General features: G+C 35.5%; 1 protein-coding gene across 1 annotated transcript; it reads right to left on the bottom strand.

Moving 5' to 3' along the window:
- Positions 1–400: 400 nt before the first annotated feature.
- Fancm (FA complementation group M) lies at positions 401–11085 on the bottom strand. The gene is made up of 5 exons (XM_065513566.1): positions 9697–11085; positions 7900–8011; positions 4766–7842; positions 1047–1267; positions 401–980 (listed from the first exon to the last, which is right to left on the bottom strand). Exons 1-5 carry the CDS (start codon positions 11053–11055, stop codon positions 656–658), a joined length of 5094 nt encoding a protein of 1697 aa, XP_065369638.1. The 5' UTR covers positions 11056–11085; the 3' UTR covers positions 401–655.
- Positions 11086–15331: the final 4246 nt, after the last annotated feature.

Below are 15331 nucleotides of genomic sequence, written 5' to 3' on the forward strand. Positions count from 1 at the left end.
CAAACGTTGTTTTGATCTTCACAGCATCACTCCCAGTGAAGTCTCTTGGTCTTCTCTGGATAATGTATGTGTGGCGTTCAGAAACCATAAATCGTCGATCGAGGAATATAATTATGTGAAGGTGGTCTGATCCAAGTGAAACAATTTTTATTTAGAGCCCTCATCATTCAATATTCCACCTCAAGATTTTTGTGGATCAGTATGAAAGTTGAGATGGCTGGTCAGCTGATGATTACAATGGGTTCTGGCAGACTATGCAGATCTTAATTGGAGATTTTGTGACAGCTATAATAGAATATTTGGTATAGCTTCTGCTGTGTAGACAGTCGGAATATGTAAGGAATAGTTCGATTATATCATTTATAATTCAATGAATATTATTCACAATCAACACACAACCTTCAAGTTCCAAAAATATTTTTATTATTCATATAATACTAACATACCGAAAGCATTAAAAATTAGCAATTTGCTATAGTAAAAAAATATCGCACAATTAAAACTTATACATACATATAATAGTAGGAAACAAAATATATATTATTAAGTATAGCACAGTTTGCATTTAAAATAAAACTATAAAACAATCAAGTTACAAAATAAACATACTACAATACAATACATATATATTTTTAGACTAACTAATTACAAATAACTATTCAAAATCATCATCTGAACTATCATTGATTATTTGAATTCTCTTTTTTGTATTTCCAGTTTTCTTTTTAACACAGTTCTCTGGTTCTAAAAGTCCTAGTTTTTTGGCCCTTCGTCTTTCTTTTAGTATTTTTTCTGCCCTTTCCAAAGGACACATAGAAACTTCAGTTACATCCGCATCATCTTCCTCGACAACAAATGAATCAGGTAGATACTGGGAATAGGTATCATCGGGTAATACAGCCTGAGAGAATATGCGTGAATGATCATTGTAGACACGTGGGGCGGGTATTTTAAAAGTTCCTCTTCTTTGTTGCGGACTCCTGGAGATTGTTTTATATATAACATATTTCTATTTGTAATTAGTTAGTTACTTTAGCTTTACTTACTTTAGGGATTGCAAATACATAGCCTGCATATGTGAGGTAGATGCTTGATCGGGATCCTCGTCATCACTGGGCACTACAACAGAGTCGTGTATATAACAACCAATAGTATGATCAGCTTCATCTTCACTTTGTTCGGAACCGCTTACGCCTGCTTCTTGGTCTATGAAGGAGTTGAAACGCCGACGTTTTTTTCTTTGCTGAATGATGCTACTCTCGTCAATCTGGAAATTGTTAATCGTAGTAAATATAAATCGGACAAGCAGGCACATTTTGAAAAAAACATTTAAGAGAAGCTATTGTATAAGCTGAACTCCAACATGATAAACAATTTAAAATCGTTAGATCAGTTTTCGAGATATTTTCAACTTTAGGTTTTCACGAATGAAACCGCCAAATGTTCTAAATGAAATTAGTCCCCTCACGAAGGGAACCAAACCCCCAAAGATAAAATGAATAAGTCCCTAATTTTTAAATTGTTTGTTGTATAAAAACTGGCTTCGCTCAGTAAAGATTGCTTGCGTTGATTGCCTTGCAAATGTTTTCTCATCTGGGTTGTATCAAAAACCGTCTTCGTCCCGTAAAGATTTCTAAGGATATGTTTCGATAAACTCTCAGATCGCCAACGTCCTCAATCATCTGTGTTCGTGTCAAGGTATTGGGTACAGAGCCCAAAAATCTAAATATCGAAAAAAATGTAGTTATCAATTCCGAACATCATGGTGTTAATTTTCACTTCGTAGACAAAGGAAATTAGAACAGTACTCAACATCTCTGTGAGGTTCAGAACCTACCTTCACTGTTTCAAATAGAAGTGAGGTACTTGACTTAACACTTGTGAGTGCTGAGCACCACAGCATGATTAATAATTGGGCTGTCTCTGAGGACTGCTCTTTTTCTGATCACCAATATATTGATTTCAATTAGTGTAACGTATAGGAGTGATAACATCATTCTAAATAGGAGAAAGATCAATTGGGAGATGCAGATCGGTCTTTACCAAACCCGCCCCCCATTGAAAGTAGGGAAGATATTGAGGTAGCAGTTGAGACACTTACAGAAGCGTTCCAATCAGCTACTAATTTGGCCTGTAAGCCGAACATCCGCAGGGGTAGGAATAAGCCTCCCTGGTGGAATCCTGAGATTGCACAAGCCAGAAGGACGTGTGGTAAACTGTTCAAAGAGGCTGGGTAACTGGCCGGCATATAAGTGAATCACTTTAAGAACCTTACGAGGAATGCGAAAAGGAAAGCCTGGAGGGACTTCTGTAGCGGCGTGGAAGGATCTTCTGAGATTAACCGATTACGTAAAATTTTATAAACCTCACCAGTGGTAACAAGTTATATCCAGAAACCCTGTGGTAGATGGACTCTGGACACTCATTTTCCAGGCTGCCTCCCAGTCGATGACGCGACTGTGACTAGGGCTACCGATTCTGTTGCTCCGTGTGATAACTCTGTTCCGATGAACAGGGAAAGAATCCAGTGGGCAATCAAAAGCTTCGACCCGTTTAAATCTCCTGGGCCGGATGGCATTATTCCTGCAGATCTTCAAAAGAACGAAGAAATAGTTGTACCATGGCTCATTAATATATACACAGCGTGTATTAGATGAACTTATATCCCCACATGGTGGACGAGGTATAGAGTAGTCTTCATTCCTAAAGGAGGTAAGGTGGAAACAGCTCTACACTCGCTAGTTGGCTCCATTGAATAGTCGCTATTACATAAGGAGTATTCACTTGTGGTACAAGTGTTTCAAAAGTAGCCAATCGTGGAACCCCACAGGGTGGTGTATTATCTCCACTTCTGTGGAACCTGGCTATGAATACCCTGTTGGTCAGGATGGACAACAGAAGGATCAAGACAGTCGCATATGCTGACGATGTTGCAGTTTTTATATCTGGTAAATTTCTGGATACAATATCTAGTTGTATGGAATCAGCATTAAGTACACTGAGTAAGTGGAGTATTTTGAGTGGACTTAGTGTGAACCCACAAAAAACGGAATTGGTTCTCTTCACTAGGAGGTATAAGATCGATGAATTCAGACCACCTAGACTTAAGGGAATCAGTCTCGAGATCAGAGATAATGCAAAGTACCTTGGCATTATTCTGGATAAAAGATTATCCTGGAATTTGAATATTCAAAACAGGATTAATAAGGCATATGTGGCCATCTATTCCTGTAAAAGGGCAATCAATTGGATCTTCAAAGCAGTTGTTAAACCCATCTTGTTCTATGTAGTGGTGGTGTGGTGGCATGCCTAAGATAATGCTACTCACCGGAAGGCTGTGGAACGAGTTAACAGGACTATCGCGATACTGATTACAGGCGCTATAAGGACTACCCCCTCTAAGGCACTTTTTACTATCCTAAACTGGTTACCAGTTGATTTGAGCATTTGAGCATTTAGTCTTTGTGAGACTGAATGCTGGATGCTCGTGGTTTGGAAAAGACCATGGGCACTCAAAGATACTGAATTATTATGGGCACTTACATAGTAATGTCGATTACTGCATCGCAAAACCTTTTTTCGATAGGCAGTTCCATATTTTGATTCCGAATAGGGATTTATGGCAGCGCGGACTCTTCCCCCCTGACGATGTCATAAGGGTCGGTGGTGTTTTCTTCATTGATAACTATGGGATTAAATCCTACTTCAGGCTACCTAACTTCTGTACGACTCTTCAGGCGGAAGTTACGGCCATTAAAAGTGCATCCAACTGGCTGAGGTTTTATCGAATATCTGGTGATATATGCATATTTACTGATAGCAAGGCTGCCGTTAACTGAATAGCGGGTGTCTTCACGACATCTAGGTTAACCGAGGAATGCCGGGTATCCCTTAATGAGATAGCGAGACATTCTAGGATAACGCTTATATGGGTCCCTGGTCACGATGGAAATTGTATAGCAGACGAACTGGCCAAAAGGGGTGCGATGATGGATGATGAAGAGATCGACCCCTTTTCTGGTATTTCCCTTGTTAATTGCAAGATGGCTGTTCAGCGGATACTATATGAACCTGCACAAAGCAGGTGGACCAATGAGTCTTCCTGTGTTATAACGAGGTCTACTTGGCCCGTATATGATGCCAGCAGGACGAATCTACTTATAGAATTTCGTCGTGAGCAAATAAGGCTAATTGTTTCTTTCATTACAGGACACTGTATAATTCTGACACATGCTAGGAGATTGGGCCTACGGTACAATGACTACTGTAGGAGCTGTCACAATGAAGAAGAGGTGGAGACGGTGTCCCACCTATTCTGCCAATGCCCGGCTCTGGTAAACCTGAGGGAACGCATCCTCGGACTACCATTCCTATAATGCTTAGATGAGCTATCAAGGTTGAGTCTTAGACGAATCTACTCTTTCATCAGAGAATCTGGTTGGTTTAGCCTGGAAACGATGGACGTATAATTAATACCCAGACGTTTACACCTTGGGTATCACAATGGGATCAGTTTTTAATGGACCCAAGTGAGCTGCTCGAAGAGTCGCTACCCACGGAAGCTAACCTAACCTATCTCTGTGGAAGGCATACTTATCCCTACGGTTCAAAATTTAATAGTTCTAGGAGTAGTCTTCAGAAGTCTCCCTTTTAATTTCAACCAATACGTTAGAAATATAGTATATAACGGACTAACAGCTCTCGCTGCACCTCTTAAGATTTACAAATAACTTGAATATTTTTTATAATTAAGCATAAAACTTACCCCTTGTGTAGCTGCAACTTCTTCAAAGTCACTTTCATCATCATCTTCTTCCGCTACTCTAGTCTTTAGTACACTCACACCATGCTCAACATCGGCCTCATGGTCCGAATCGCTGTCAAATATTTTTCGCTTTGAAGCTTTACCACTTCTACTTCTAATCACAATTAAACTTTCATTTTGCTGTGATGCTGCAATAATCGGTGAATCCTTTGCGGATGCACTAACATTATTTGGCATGCTCACCGATGCGGATAACTTTGAGGTATTGGCCAAAGATTTAGGTACTTTGCCTTTGCCCTTGGTATTCTTCATATACATATCAAAAATACTAGGAGATTTTTCATATTTTTGCTTGTCAGTGGGTAAACGTGCAGAAGGAGATTTTAACAATTGGCCAGCGTTTTGTGTGCTAAATAAGGGCTTTTGTGGAGAGTTTAGAGAGTTAGTGGGATTTAAAGAGGATTGACACTTTTGTATGTTTATTTTAGAGGATAATGTTGAGGCTAAAGAAGATTTTTTACGCACTATGGGTTTTCTAATGAGCGGTCGTGTGTGTTCGTCGGCAAAAAGATCAGGAGATTCCCTTATTATAGTTGAGGCGGTAATATTTTCCTTGAAACTTTCTCGTCTAAAAGCAGACAGATTAGTTTTGATTAGTTCCTGTTCTTCTGGAAAAGGTTCCATAAATGCTTCCATATCTAAATCTAATTCTTGGCGCAATGCAACTGATGGCGGCCTTGGCAGTTTTGAGGTTAAGAACGGTTTTTCAGGTTTTATTATATTACTATGACTGAAATCTAAATCCGGTGTGGAATTTAAGGAGGGTGGTGTTAGTTTGTCTTCATTATTATTACCTAACTTATCATTGATTAAATTAGGTAAATCAGGTGTTTTATTTGGATCCTGCAGTGATAATCTAGAGTCTTTTTTGCTAGCGTTTGATTGATTTTGAGAAAATTTCAATTCAGCTTCAACAGCGGCCATTATTAGATCATCTTCATCGGGTATATTCAGATCTTCAAAATTTGTTGTGGATGACAACTTTGCCTCTGTCTGTAGTTTGCGCTTTTCGTATTCATTTCTTTTAGCATTGAAGGTAATTTGCAATTCATCCAAGTCATCTTGAGCTGATTGATGGTCCATTTCTTTAAAGGAATTTTTAGTTGAAGATAATTTCGCTTCATTTTGCTGTTTCAGGCGCTTTTCATAAGCTTGTCTATTTGTTTTATATATGGTTTCCAATTCATCTAATTCATCCGTTACCGTTTCATTTAAAGAATGTACCATTAATTTGTCTGCTAACATTTCTAAAGCATTTTGTATTTGTTTGGAATTGGCACTAGTATTTGGCATATCATTTTTATCTTCAGTTGTTTCTTGCTCTTCTTTAGTCTCCTCCAGTTTACTTAACAAGGAAGTCTTTCTAACGTTTTCCCCTCTCTTGGGAGGCCTGCTTAGAGGTCCTTGTAGAGGCGTAGATTTGAATGCTATATCTTTTTTATTAAACTCTTGCCATTGGCTGCTATATTTCGACTCCGTTATGGAGTAATCATCAAAGTTGTTCATTGAGTTTTCATGTTCTGGCTCTGCAATAGTTTCATAGACCATGGACTCCTGTACATCGTTTGGTGTTTTAGTTCTCGTTAAGTCCTTATAGTATCTAGTTTCTTTAAGACGCTGCTGAATCCAGTCATAATTATCATGCCGCTTGCCATCACCCAGGCCCTCTAAAATACTGTCTAAATTCTTTTGAAATTTATCCATATCCTCTGGATCTTCTTCCTCAGACTCCGTGTCGCTGTCTAAACATTTCTGCTTAAACTTCTCGGCTTCCAAATCTTTCAGAAATTCTTCCACTTTGTCCAAACCCCCAAAGAGATCTAAAATTATGGTATTGATTTCTCTTATAGATTTTTCTTCCTCGCTAAAGCAGGAATTGTCATCATTATCATATAAAGCCTTTAAAACCTGCATTTGTTCAAGATTTTCTTTGATATATTCAGGTTTCCGCGTAAGGAATAGAGTTTTCATTTCCCTGGACAATTCTTTCGATTTCAAATGATAACCCAAATCATTAATTTCAGCTCTTTTTAAAACCTCCGGTGTGGTACAAGTCATATTAAGAAATTTCTCCAAATTACGCCGACGTTCGGGGTCTATTTGTTCGATAAAGGGTTTATTAGCATTCACAACATCTGTATGATCTTTATCCATGTCTTCATCACATAAATCTATAGTGGATTCATTTAAGTCTTTAACAGAAGCCTGACTACCATTTAATGTTTGACTTGAATTCTCCGTAGTTTTGTTTGCTCCATTAGGTTGTTTAAAGAAATCTTTAATAGAACCCTGACTGTTGTTTAACTTGGTATGAGAGTTTGTAGGAGCTTTTTGCGTCTGTGTTGCCATAGGCGTTTGTAAATCTTTAAACAGATTTTTCATTTTATCCAATTTATTGACAATTCTTTGTTGCGTTTGTACACCCGGCTTAAGCTGTGACATGTTCTCTTCATTTTCAAAAAATTCCATATCTTCTTTATCAAGTTCTTTGGGTTTCTTTTGGAAAAACTTACGCAAATCCTGAGCACCCTTCTCGGGAGTCTTAAGTTTACTGTTCTTTAGCTTTTTCATCTTGGGACTGGACAGTTCTTCATCATCTGAGGGCGGTTTTACATAAGTTTGTATACATTTGGGTTTAAATTCCGTGGGCACTAAGCGTGGCGCATGTTTATACAAAGACTGCTGTACTACAGTTGAACGTAAAAGCTTTTTATTGATTTGATCCTTATTGGCCAATACCTCACGCATCAATTGCTGTTCTCTGCCTTCCGTAACCATCATTATAACATGACCATTTTTCTTACGTCCCGTACGACCAATACGCTGCACAAACCTGGTGGGATTGGAAGTGCTTATATCGAAGCATACTATTAATTCTACTTCACCCACATCAATGCCTTCTTCGCCTATTGAGGTGGCAATTAGTATGTTACTTTTACCCGAACGAAAATCATTCATTATTTGTATTTGTTGTTTCTGGGTTAAGGCTCTAAGCGCGCCGCTACTGCCGCCTTGTCCTGTAAAGAAATTGATCAAATGTAAAACTGCAAATATATTTATGTTTTATTACTTGCCCACAAAACATCTTGGCTTTAGAAGAGGTACATGTTGTAGTAACATGCGATAGATCAACATAACCGATTCGCGATATTCACAAAAAACTATGGCGCGAGAATCTTCATTATTCTGAAAATAAAAAGAAGTTGAACGAATTTAAATATTTTGAGTTTTTATATAAAAAATCGATTTTTGGACAGAAATATGAGGGATCACAAATCGAGTTCCTTTTCTTGATTAAACGCTTATTTGCTAAGTTATTAGCAAATTTTTACTTCCTTTGTTTAAAATTCAAAATTGAAAAATAGAAGGCTTTTCACCAAAAAAAAAAATTTAAAAAACAGAAATTTTTTTTTTAAATTTAAAATAACAATTCGAAAAATGTTTTTATCCAAAAAATGAAAAAACTGAAAAAAAATTTTTGTTCACCTAAAAATATTTAAATTTTTTATTTTGAAATATAATTTTTTATTTTGAAGTATAATTAGGTGAAGGGTATATAAGATTCGGCACAGCCGAATATAGCTCTCTTACTTGTTTTAATATAAAATAAGCACTATTTTAATAATAGCTCCATCTAAATATCAAATTTTAGTTATAATTCAAACTTAACCGTTCTAAGTGTTAAAGAAATATTGTCTTTTAAATTTGCTCCTGTAACATCAGAATTTAGATATTTTTAATTTTTATATAAAAAATCGATTTTTGGTCAAAAATATGAGTGATCACAGATCGAGGTCCTTTTCTTGATTAAACGCTTATTGGCCAAGTTATTAGCGAATTTAGATATTTTGAGTTTTTATATAAAAAATCGATTTTTGGTCAGCAATATGAGTGATCACAGATCGAGCTCCTTTTCTGGATTAAACGCTAATTGGCCAAGTTATTAGCGAATTTAGATAATTTGAGTTTTTATATAAAAAATCTATTTTTGTTAAGAAATATAAGTGATCACAGATTGAGCTCCTTTTCTTGATTAAACGCTTATTGGCCAAGTTATTAGCGAATTTAGATATTTTGAGTTTTTATATAAAAAATCGATTTTTATTAAGAAATATGAGTGATCACAGATCGAGCTCTTTTTCTTGATTAAACGCTTATTAGCCAAGTTATTAGCGAATTTAGATTTTTGAGTTTTTATATTAAAAATTCGATTTTTGGTCAGAAATATGAGTGATCACAGATCGAGCTCCTTTCAGTCAAAACTTAAATTGGATTACTATGATCATTTAAACAAAAAATTAGCCAAATCGGTGTAGCCTTTTTCCGATTTTAGATAAATCGAAAAAAAGTGGGCGTGGTGGGCGAAAAAACCTAAGTTGTGCTATGACCAAAATTAAAAAAAAAATTGTCTAAATCAGTCCGGCCGTTCTCTACTGATGCAATTACTAGGGACAAATGTTGCCCGATTTTCGCCATACTTTTCAGTATAATTTCAAAGTACATAGAATTAGTTTGTTATTTATGACTGTTCAAACAGTATTCCGGGGGGACATTTGTATGGTAGCTAGGCGAAATCATTTACAGCCAGATATCTCTTTTGGTTTGGGCCCTATCGTGTTTTGGAATTCCATAGCTTTTTATCATCTTATTAGGACCCAGAATATATATACTTTTGTGGGTCTATGATGAATATTTCGATGTGTTAGAAATCTTTTTGGATATGTATTAGAATATAGTTTTAATAGATTGGAAATATTAACAATGTAACATCAAAAAGTCATTTTCGTGAAAATCAAAGATAGTTTTGAATATAGTCCCTCGATATATATAATCTATCTGTTACAGTAAATCTATCCCAAAACAATACTCACCTCAAAATGTCTCAACAAACACTCTCGAGTCTTCTCAAATTTTGGATGACCGAAATCTAAATCCTTTGGTATCTCTGCAATTTTACCATTTGTCATAGGGGCGGCCGAAAACTCAAATGGATTGGGACCCATTTGTTTTTTAACTCTCTCCACCAGCTCACTTAGACGACGATCCATTTGCAAAACAAATTTACCTTTGCCCTCTTCATCTTCTTCGAAATTATTTAGAAATACCCTTAAGCCATGACGTTCCAACAACTCTAGAGCATGATATAAACTAATGCATATGGCAAAATTACTGGCAATGGCGGAATGTTGCGGATGACGACCCGCATGGAAGGAACGATCACGAAAACGTTTTTGTTCATATAAAAGGAAATTACGATTAATATTTGTTAAAGAGCCCGATAAAACCTCAGCTTCGGTTAACTGCCTCAAATAAGGATCCACAATAAGTAAAAGTTGTTCGCGAATTTCTTTGATTTTGTCACCCATTGTAACCACAATGGTATCCATGGTTCTTTTGTGTATATAGGGCAATACATCGATAGAAGTATCCCAGCGTACTTCTAAATGTGATATAAAAAGATTACGACAGACATCCGCCACATCATCCAAAGTGCGGCCGGGAGTGGCAGACAAGGCTAAAACGCGGAAATATTTTGTATTTCTAGCTATGGCCTGGGTAACTTCTGTGTAGGCATATTTGCCTTTGGCCTTATGGGCTTCATCGATTACAATGAGTTTTACTAAATCAAAAGGAAAATCCGTGTTATTTACTTGCTCGCCATCTTGGTAAGAAGCTTCGTCTATACTCTCCCCTGCTTGAGGGCGGCCACCAAATATATCCGACTGCACCACTTGAGGTGTGGCAAAGAATACCCTTTTGGTTTTCCACATTTCAGTACGCTTCGCCCTAGGCAATTTTCCTGTCAATTCAACTGTGTCTCTATTGGGAAATGGCATGATTTTTTGACAAGCCTCAATTTGTTGATTCACCAAAGGCCTAGTGGGCGCCATAAATATAATTTTTCCTCGAGGATACCATCTATAGATGTTGTACATGACCACAGCAGCTATAAACGTTTTACCTAAACCTGTGGGCAATACCACCAAGGTATTGTGATACAAAGCTTTCTGCACTATACTCATTTGATAGGAACGACTTGGCAAATTGTTGGGATATATCCAGGACTCGCCCATGGTATTGTCAAATCCCACATGCTGTTCACCATCACGCAGCCGTGAGGTGTCTGGCGAATCTAAAGGATTGTCCAACAGACTCTGTAGGGCCGAGTCATCTAAATTGAGATCTTCCCAAGCCTCATCATCTTCTATAGTGTTTGCTGTTTTAGACATGGCACTCAAAACATTCTTATTTGAAAACAAAACAACAATTTAATATTTGTAAACAAAAAATAGCACAATTTGGCACGATAACAAAAAAACAATTTTATCGAACAGCTGATGGTCGGACGATCGTTCGGCAATAAACTATCTTAAAGGCGATGAAATTTTTAACGGCGTTGCTGTTTTTACTCAGAGTTGTATTTTAAATATGATTTGAAATTGGTTATTAATTATTTATTTCAAATGTTTATTTATATAGCTATAGAATATTTATTCGATTTATTTTTATTAAATAGTAGTCTGCTTTGTTATATTATTGTGTTTAATTATCGGGACACTTAATTAAAAAAGTAAGACCCCTTTTACAATGCAGAAATTGTAAGGCAGACTGACGAAGTTTGTTGGCGAGGGGTTGAAGAGGTAGAGTGTGTTTTATACAGGTTTAGGTTAGTTCAAAAGAGAATGAGAAAAAGGTCTGCCTTTCAATTTCTGCATTGTAAAAGGGGACTAATTTGAAATCAAGAAATCAACTTTACATAAAATACCTTAAATGAAAAAAAATGTTGATACCGAGGGCACCTGGTCCATTCAATAAACGCCTATTTTTTATGTAAAATTCAACTTTAGGGCAAAGTGTGTAAACATCTTACAACACTACTGGGGTTGTGTAAAACAACTTATTTTGTTATATTTGATGAAAACTGTATGATGGCGTTTGATCAAACAAAAAATATACATGTGACATGTTTGTGTGTAGCCTGTTGTTTGAATCACACAAAACAGTAAGTGGCAACACAGGTCAGACGATGTTGCGGCTGACATCAGCAAACCTATTTTTTTATACCCTACAACACCATAGTGGGGAGGGTATAATGCGTTTGTGCAGATGTTTGTAACGCCCAAAAATATTAGTCTAACACCCACAAAAATATTAGTCTATACCGATCGACTTAGAATCACTTTCTGAGTCGATTAATTGATGTCCGTCCGTCTGGCTGGCTGGCTGTCCATGTAAACCTTGTGCGCAGAGTACTTCGATAAAATTTGGTATATATACAAAATTCATGTTACGATCGGTAAATAATTAGTCATAGCTCTCATGTAGACCCGCTTCCGAAAATCACTTTAACGTGCATAAATCGCTTAAAAATGTTGGTATACACAAAAAATTCAACATAGTTAACTTTAATATAGACATAATCACACGACCTAATTTCACGGTAATCGCTCCATAATTGGTCATAGCTTCCATATAAGGCCCATTTCCGAAAATCACTTAAAAATATAAATTATTGAAAGAAAAATGTTTTTGCTCTTTTACTTAGTGTAGGGTATTATAACGGTCAAGCCCGACCATACTTTCTTACTTGTTTTATATGAAGTTTTTACGAGCTAAATTTGGGTGGTCATGAGCCAATTGGTCCCCATAAGAAATGCACGGTGTGTGTGTGTACTCATGTTGATGTCAGCCGGAGAGTTCCCGGAGTATAAAGTTGAACTCTGTTATGATAAAGTGTACAGATCTGGCAGCACTTTATTTTTACAAAGTAAACACACACACACACAAAAACACACTGAACATACGAAAAGAAATCTACACGAAGAAAAAAAAACGTAAAACAAATGAATACCCCCAAACATTTAGTTCGTTGGAAAAATGTCTAAGCGTAACATGTGTGACGGACAACGACAGCAGCAACAACAACGACGACGGTTCATTTTTTAAAAACGTTCTTTTATTATTTGATATTCCAACCTCTACTTTGAGTGTTTGTGTTTTTTTTCTCTTCTACTACTTTTATATTTGTAATCAAAGAAAAAATTGTGTGTGTCAGTGTTTTTGGATGGGAAAATCTATTTTGTTGTTGTTTTGTTTGAGAAACTAACGCGCGGTGTTTTGAAACAAACAAAAACAACACATTTTCGTTTTGTAAAATCAAAATACATAAGTGAAAGAAGAAGCATCCTAAACAAATAGAATGTAAAGAAGCAACAACAAAGCGGCGTTGAAAAATAGAAGTGAGTTTGACACAAAACAAAAAAAAATGATAAACAAATTATATTTGTAATGAAAAATGTGTAAAAGAAATTGGCGCGTTATACAAAACAAATTGTAAATATGTATGTAATTTACATACCCATGTATTTTATTAAACAAAAAAATCATAACAAAGTTTAATTCGCTTCTAGTGTGTATAAGTTTTAAAAGATTTCCGCTACAGCTTTCGCTGTGAAAAGATTATACAAAAAAGTGATTGTAAAAAGTGTGTGCTAGTGTCAAAAATAAGGCTAGAAAAAAGAAAATTGTTTCCTTAATAAAAATATCTACTAGCTAATCTGTTTTAAAAATTCCTAATTGCAATAAATTCTATGCTGCTCAAAGTGCAACAATAGTATTTTGCATTCCGAAAATAATGTAAGTTTTTGCTATTTTTTTCTTTTTATTTATTTGTGTTAAATATTTCTTTGAAAATTTATTGTTAATGTCACAGAAACAACAACAATATCCACATAAATCCTAAATAAAACTTTTTTTTTCTTAAATCGATGTTCAATTTAATGTCTGTTGTTCTCTTATTATAAGCAACAGGGTTGCCAAATTTTGTACATTGCTGTTGTTGTATTGTACAATGTGTGGAATTGTTGAAATATAAACAGTTGGGAATGTTTTGTTAGACCCTATTCACATTAGGCAATTAGTTGTGCAAGTCTTCTGCGCAATTTTTGTGTTTGTGGATGTCAGAGATAAGGTCGGGTTTGTACACGACAAGTTGGTTTTTTTTTCCATTCATGTTTTTGTAAATGAAAAACAGACTTGTGCAACTAAATTGCCTAGTGTAAAAGGAGTCTTACTATGATTTTGTGTTTTTGATATCAAGTGAATATGTTAAGTTATGAATTAGGATTGAAGAGAAAATAGCTTTAAGACAGAATTAGTCTATACTTTCCGTTGCTGTTGCGATCTGTTTCTTTCTGTTTTTTACTTATGGCAGTTAGTTGGCAGTAACAGAACGTAGATACTAATTCTGTCTTTATTTGTACGATATGTGTCACGCCCACTAATCCAATCCCGACCATTTTCAGCCAAATTATGTAAAACTAGCTGACCCGGTGCGCTTCGCCACTCCAATTAGAAGAAATAAATAGTACTATTAAGTCTTCCTTTGTGAATCTAATTGTAAATGTATAATTTCATATTTCTGGGTCCATTATTATAGAAAACGCACCTTTTGTGAATTCAAATTCATTCCGAATTTTAAATTTTTAGGTTTATTATTATAAAATATTCAAAAAGTACCATTAATTATCACTTTTGAATTCGCGTTCACTAAACCATAACCCGTCATGTTTCAATTTTAAATTTGTATAGCATTTAAAATATCAACTAATTTTATTTCTATAACACTTAATAAATTATCACAAAACCGAAATAGAAATATGAAACCGCCTAATTTCATATTTCTATGTCCATTATTACAGAAAATACAAAAAGTACCATTTGAATAGGTATATAAAAAGTATTATAAAGCCCCCAGTTGTGGTTTCCCATTCACTCGGTACCATATAAGCTTAATTTCATGATTTTAGGTTCATTGGTGAAGAAATTACAAAAAGTACCATTCGATTAAAGAAAAAGTACCAAAAAGTCTACCCCTAAAATTCACACTCACTTAGGACCATATATGCTTAATTTCATGTTTCTAAGTCCATTGTCATATAAAATTCAAAAAGTACCATTAGATGAATAAAAAAGTACTATAGTTCAGTTCTCACATTTTGGTACCTAAATATTGTACCCTATGCCTAGCACTAACTTCACTCAGATACAAATCAGCTTACTTTAATGTCGATAAGTGAAATAATTTAAAATATTAAAAAAGTACCATTAGGAGAAAAGTACCAATTTCCCTTTTCTTCCTCGACACCCCTCAAGTTCGAACTTTAAAAATATTCCATTTTGCCAAAATTGTTTATGCTACAGACATGTATCAAAATATTAAAATCTGTGTTAATGTGCCCAAGAAAAAATATGTTTTAAAAAAAGTACCAAACTGTTTACCCGGATTAGACCCAATATACACCTTGGCACTCGAGTTCCAAATAACACTCTGTCAGTTAATTTTTGTATGAATCCAGGAGCCAATGTTAAAACAATTATCAAAATTGGCTTAATAATTTCAAATAAAATTTATTTTCCCGATTTTATGCCCTTTTTGGTACCTTTTTCATCTCCATTGCGGTGGTAAAATTTTATACAAATAAAAATCTGCATTGTGGTGGGAGT

This window comes from Calliphora vicina, chromosome 5 (assembly GCF_958450345.1).
Source record: "Calliphora vicina chromosome 5, idCalVici1.1, whole genome shotgun sequence".
NCBI classification, from domain to species: domain Eukaryota; kingdom Metazoa; phylum Arthropoda; class Insecta; order Diptera; family Calliphoridae; genus Calliphora; species Calliphora vicina.

Coding starts and splice junctions, on each gene's coding strand:
- Fancm (XM_065513566.1), bottom strand. CDS start 11,055: ATGTCTAAAACAGCAAACACTATAGAAGATGATGAGGCTTGGGAAGAT. Junction 8,012..9,696: donor GTTTGTTGAGACATTTTGAG/GTGAGTATTGTT, acceptor TTTTATTTTCAG/AATAATGAAGATTCTCGCGC. Junction 981..1,046: donor ATGTATTTGCAATCCCTAAA/GTAAGTAAAGCT, acceptor AACAATCTCCAG/GAGTCCGCAACAAAGAAGAG.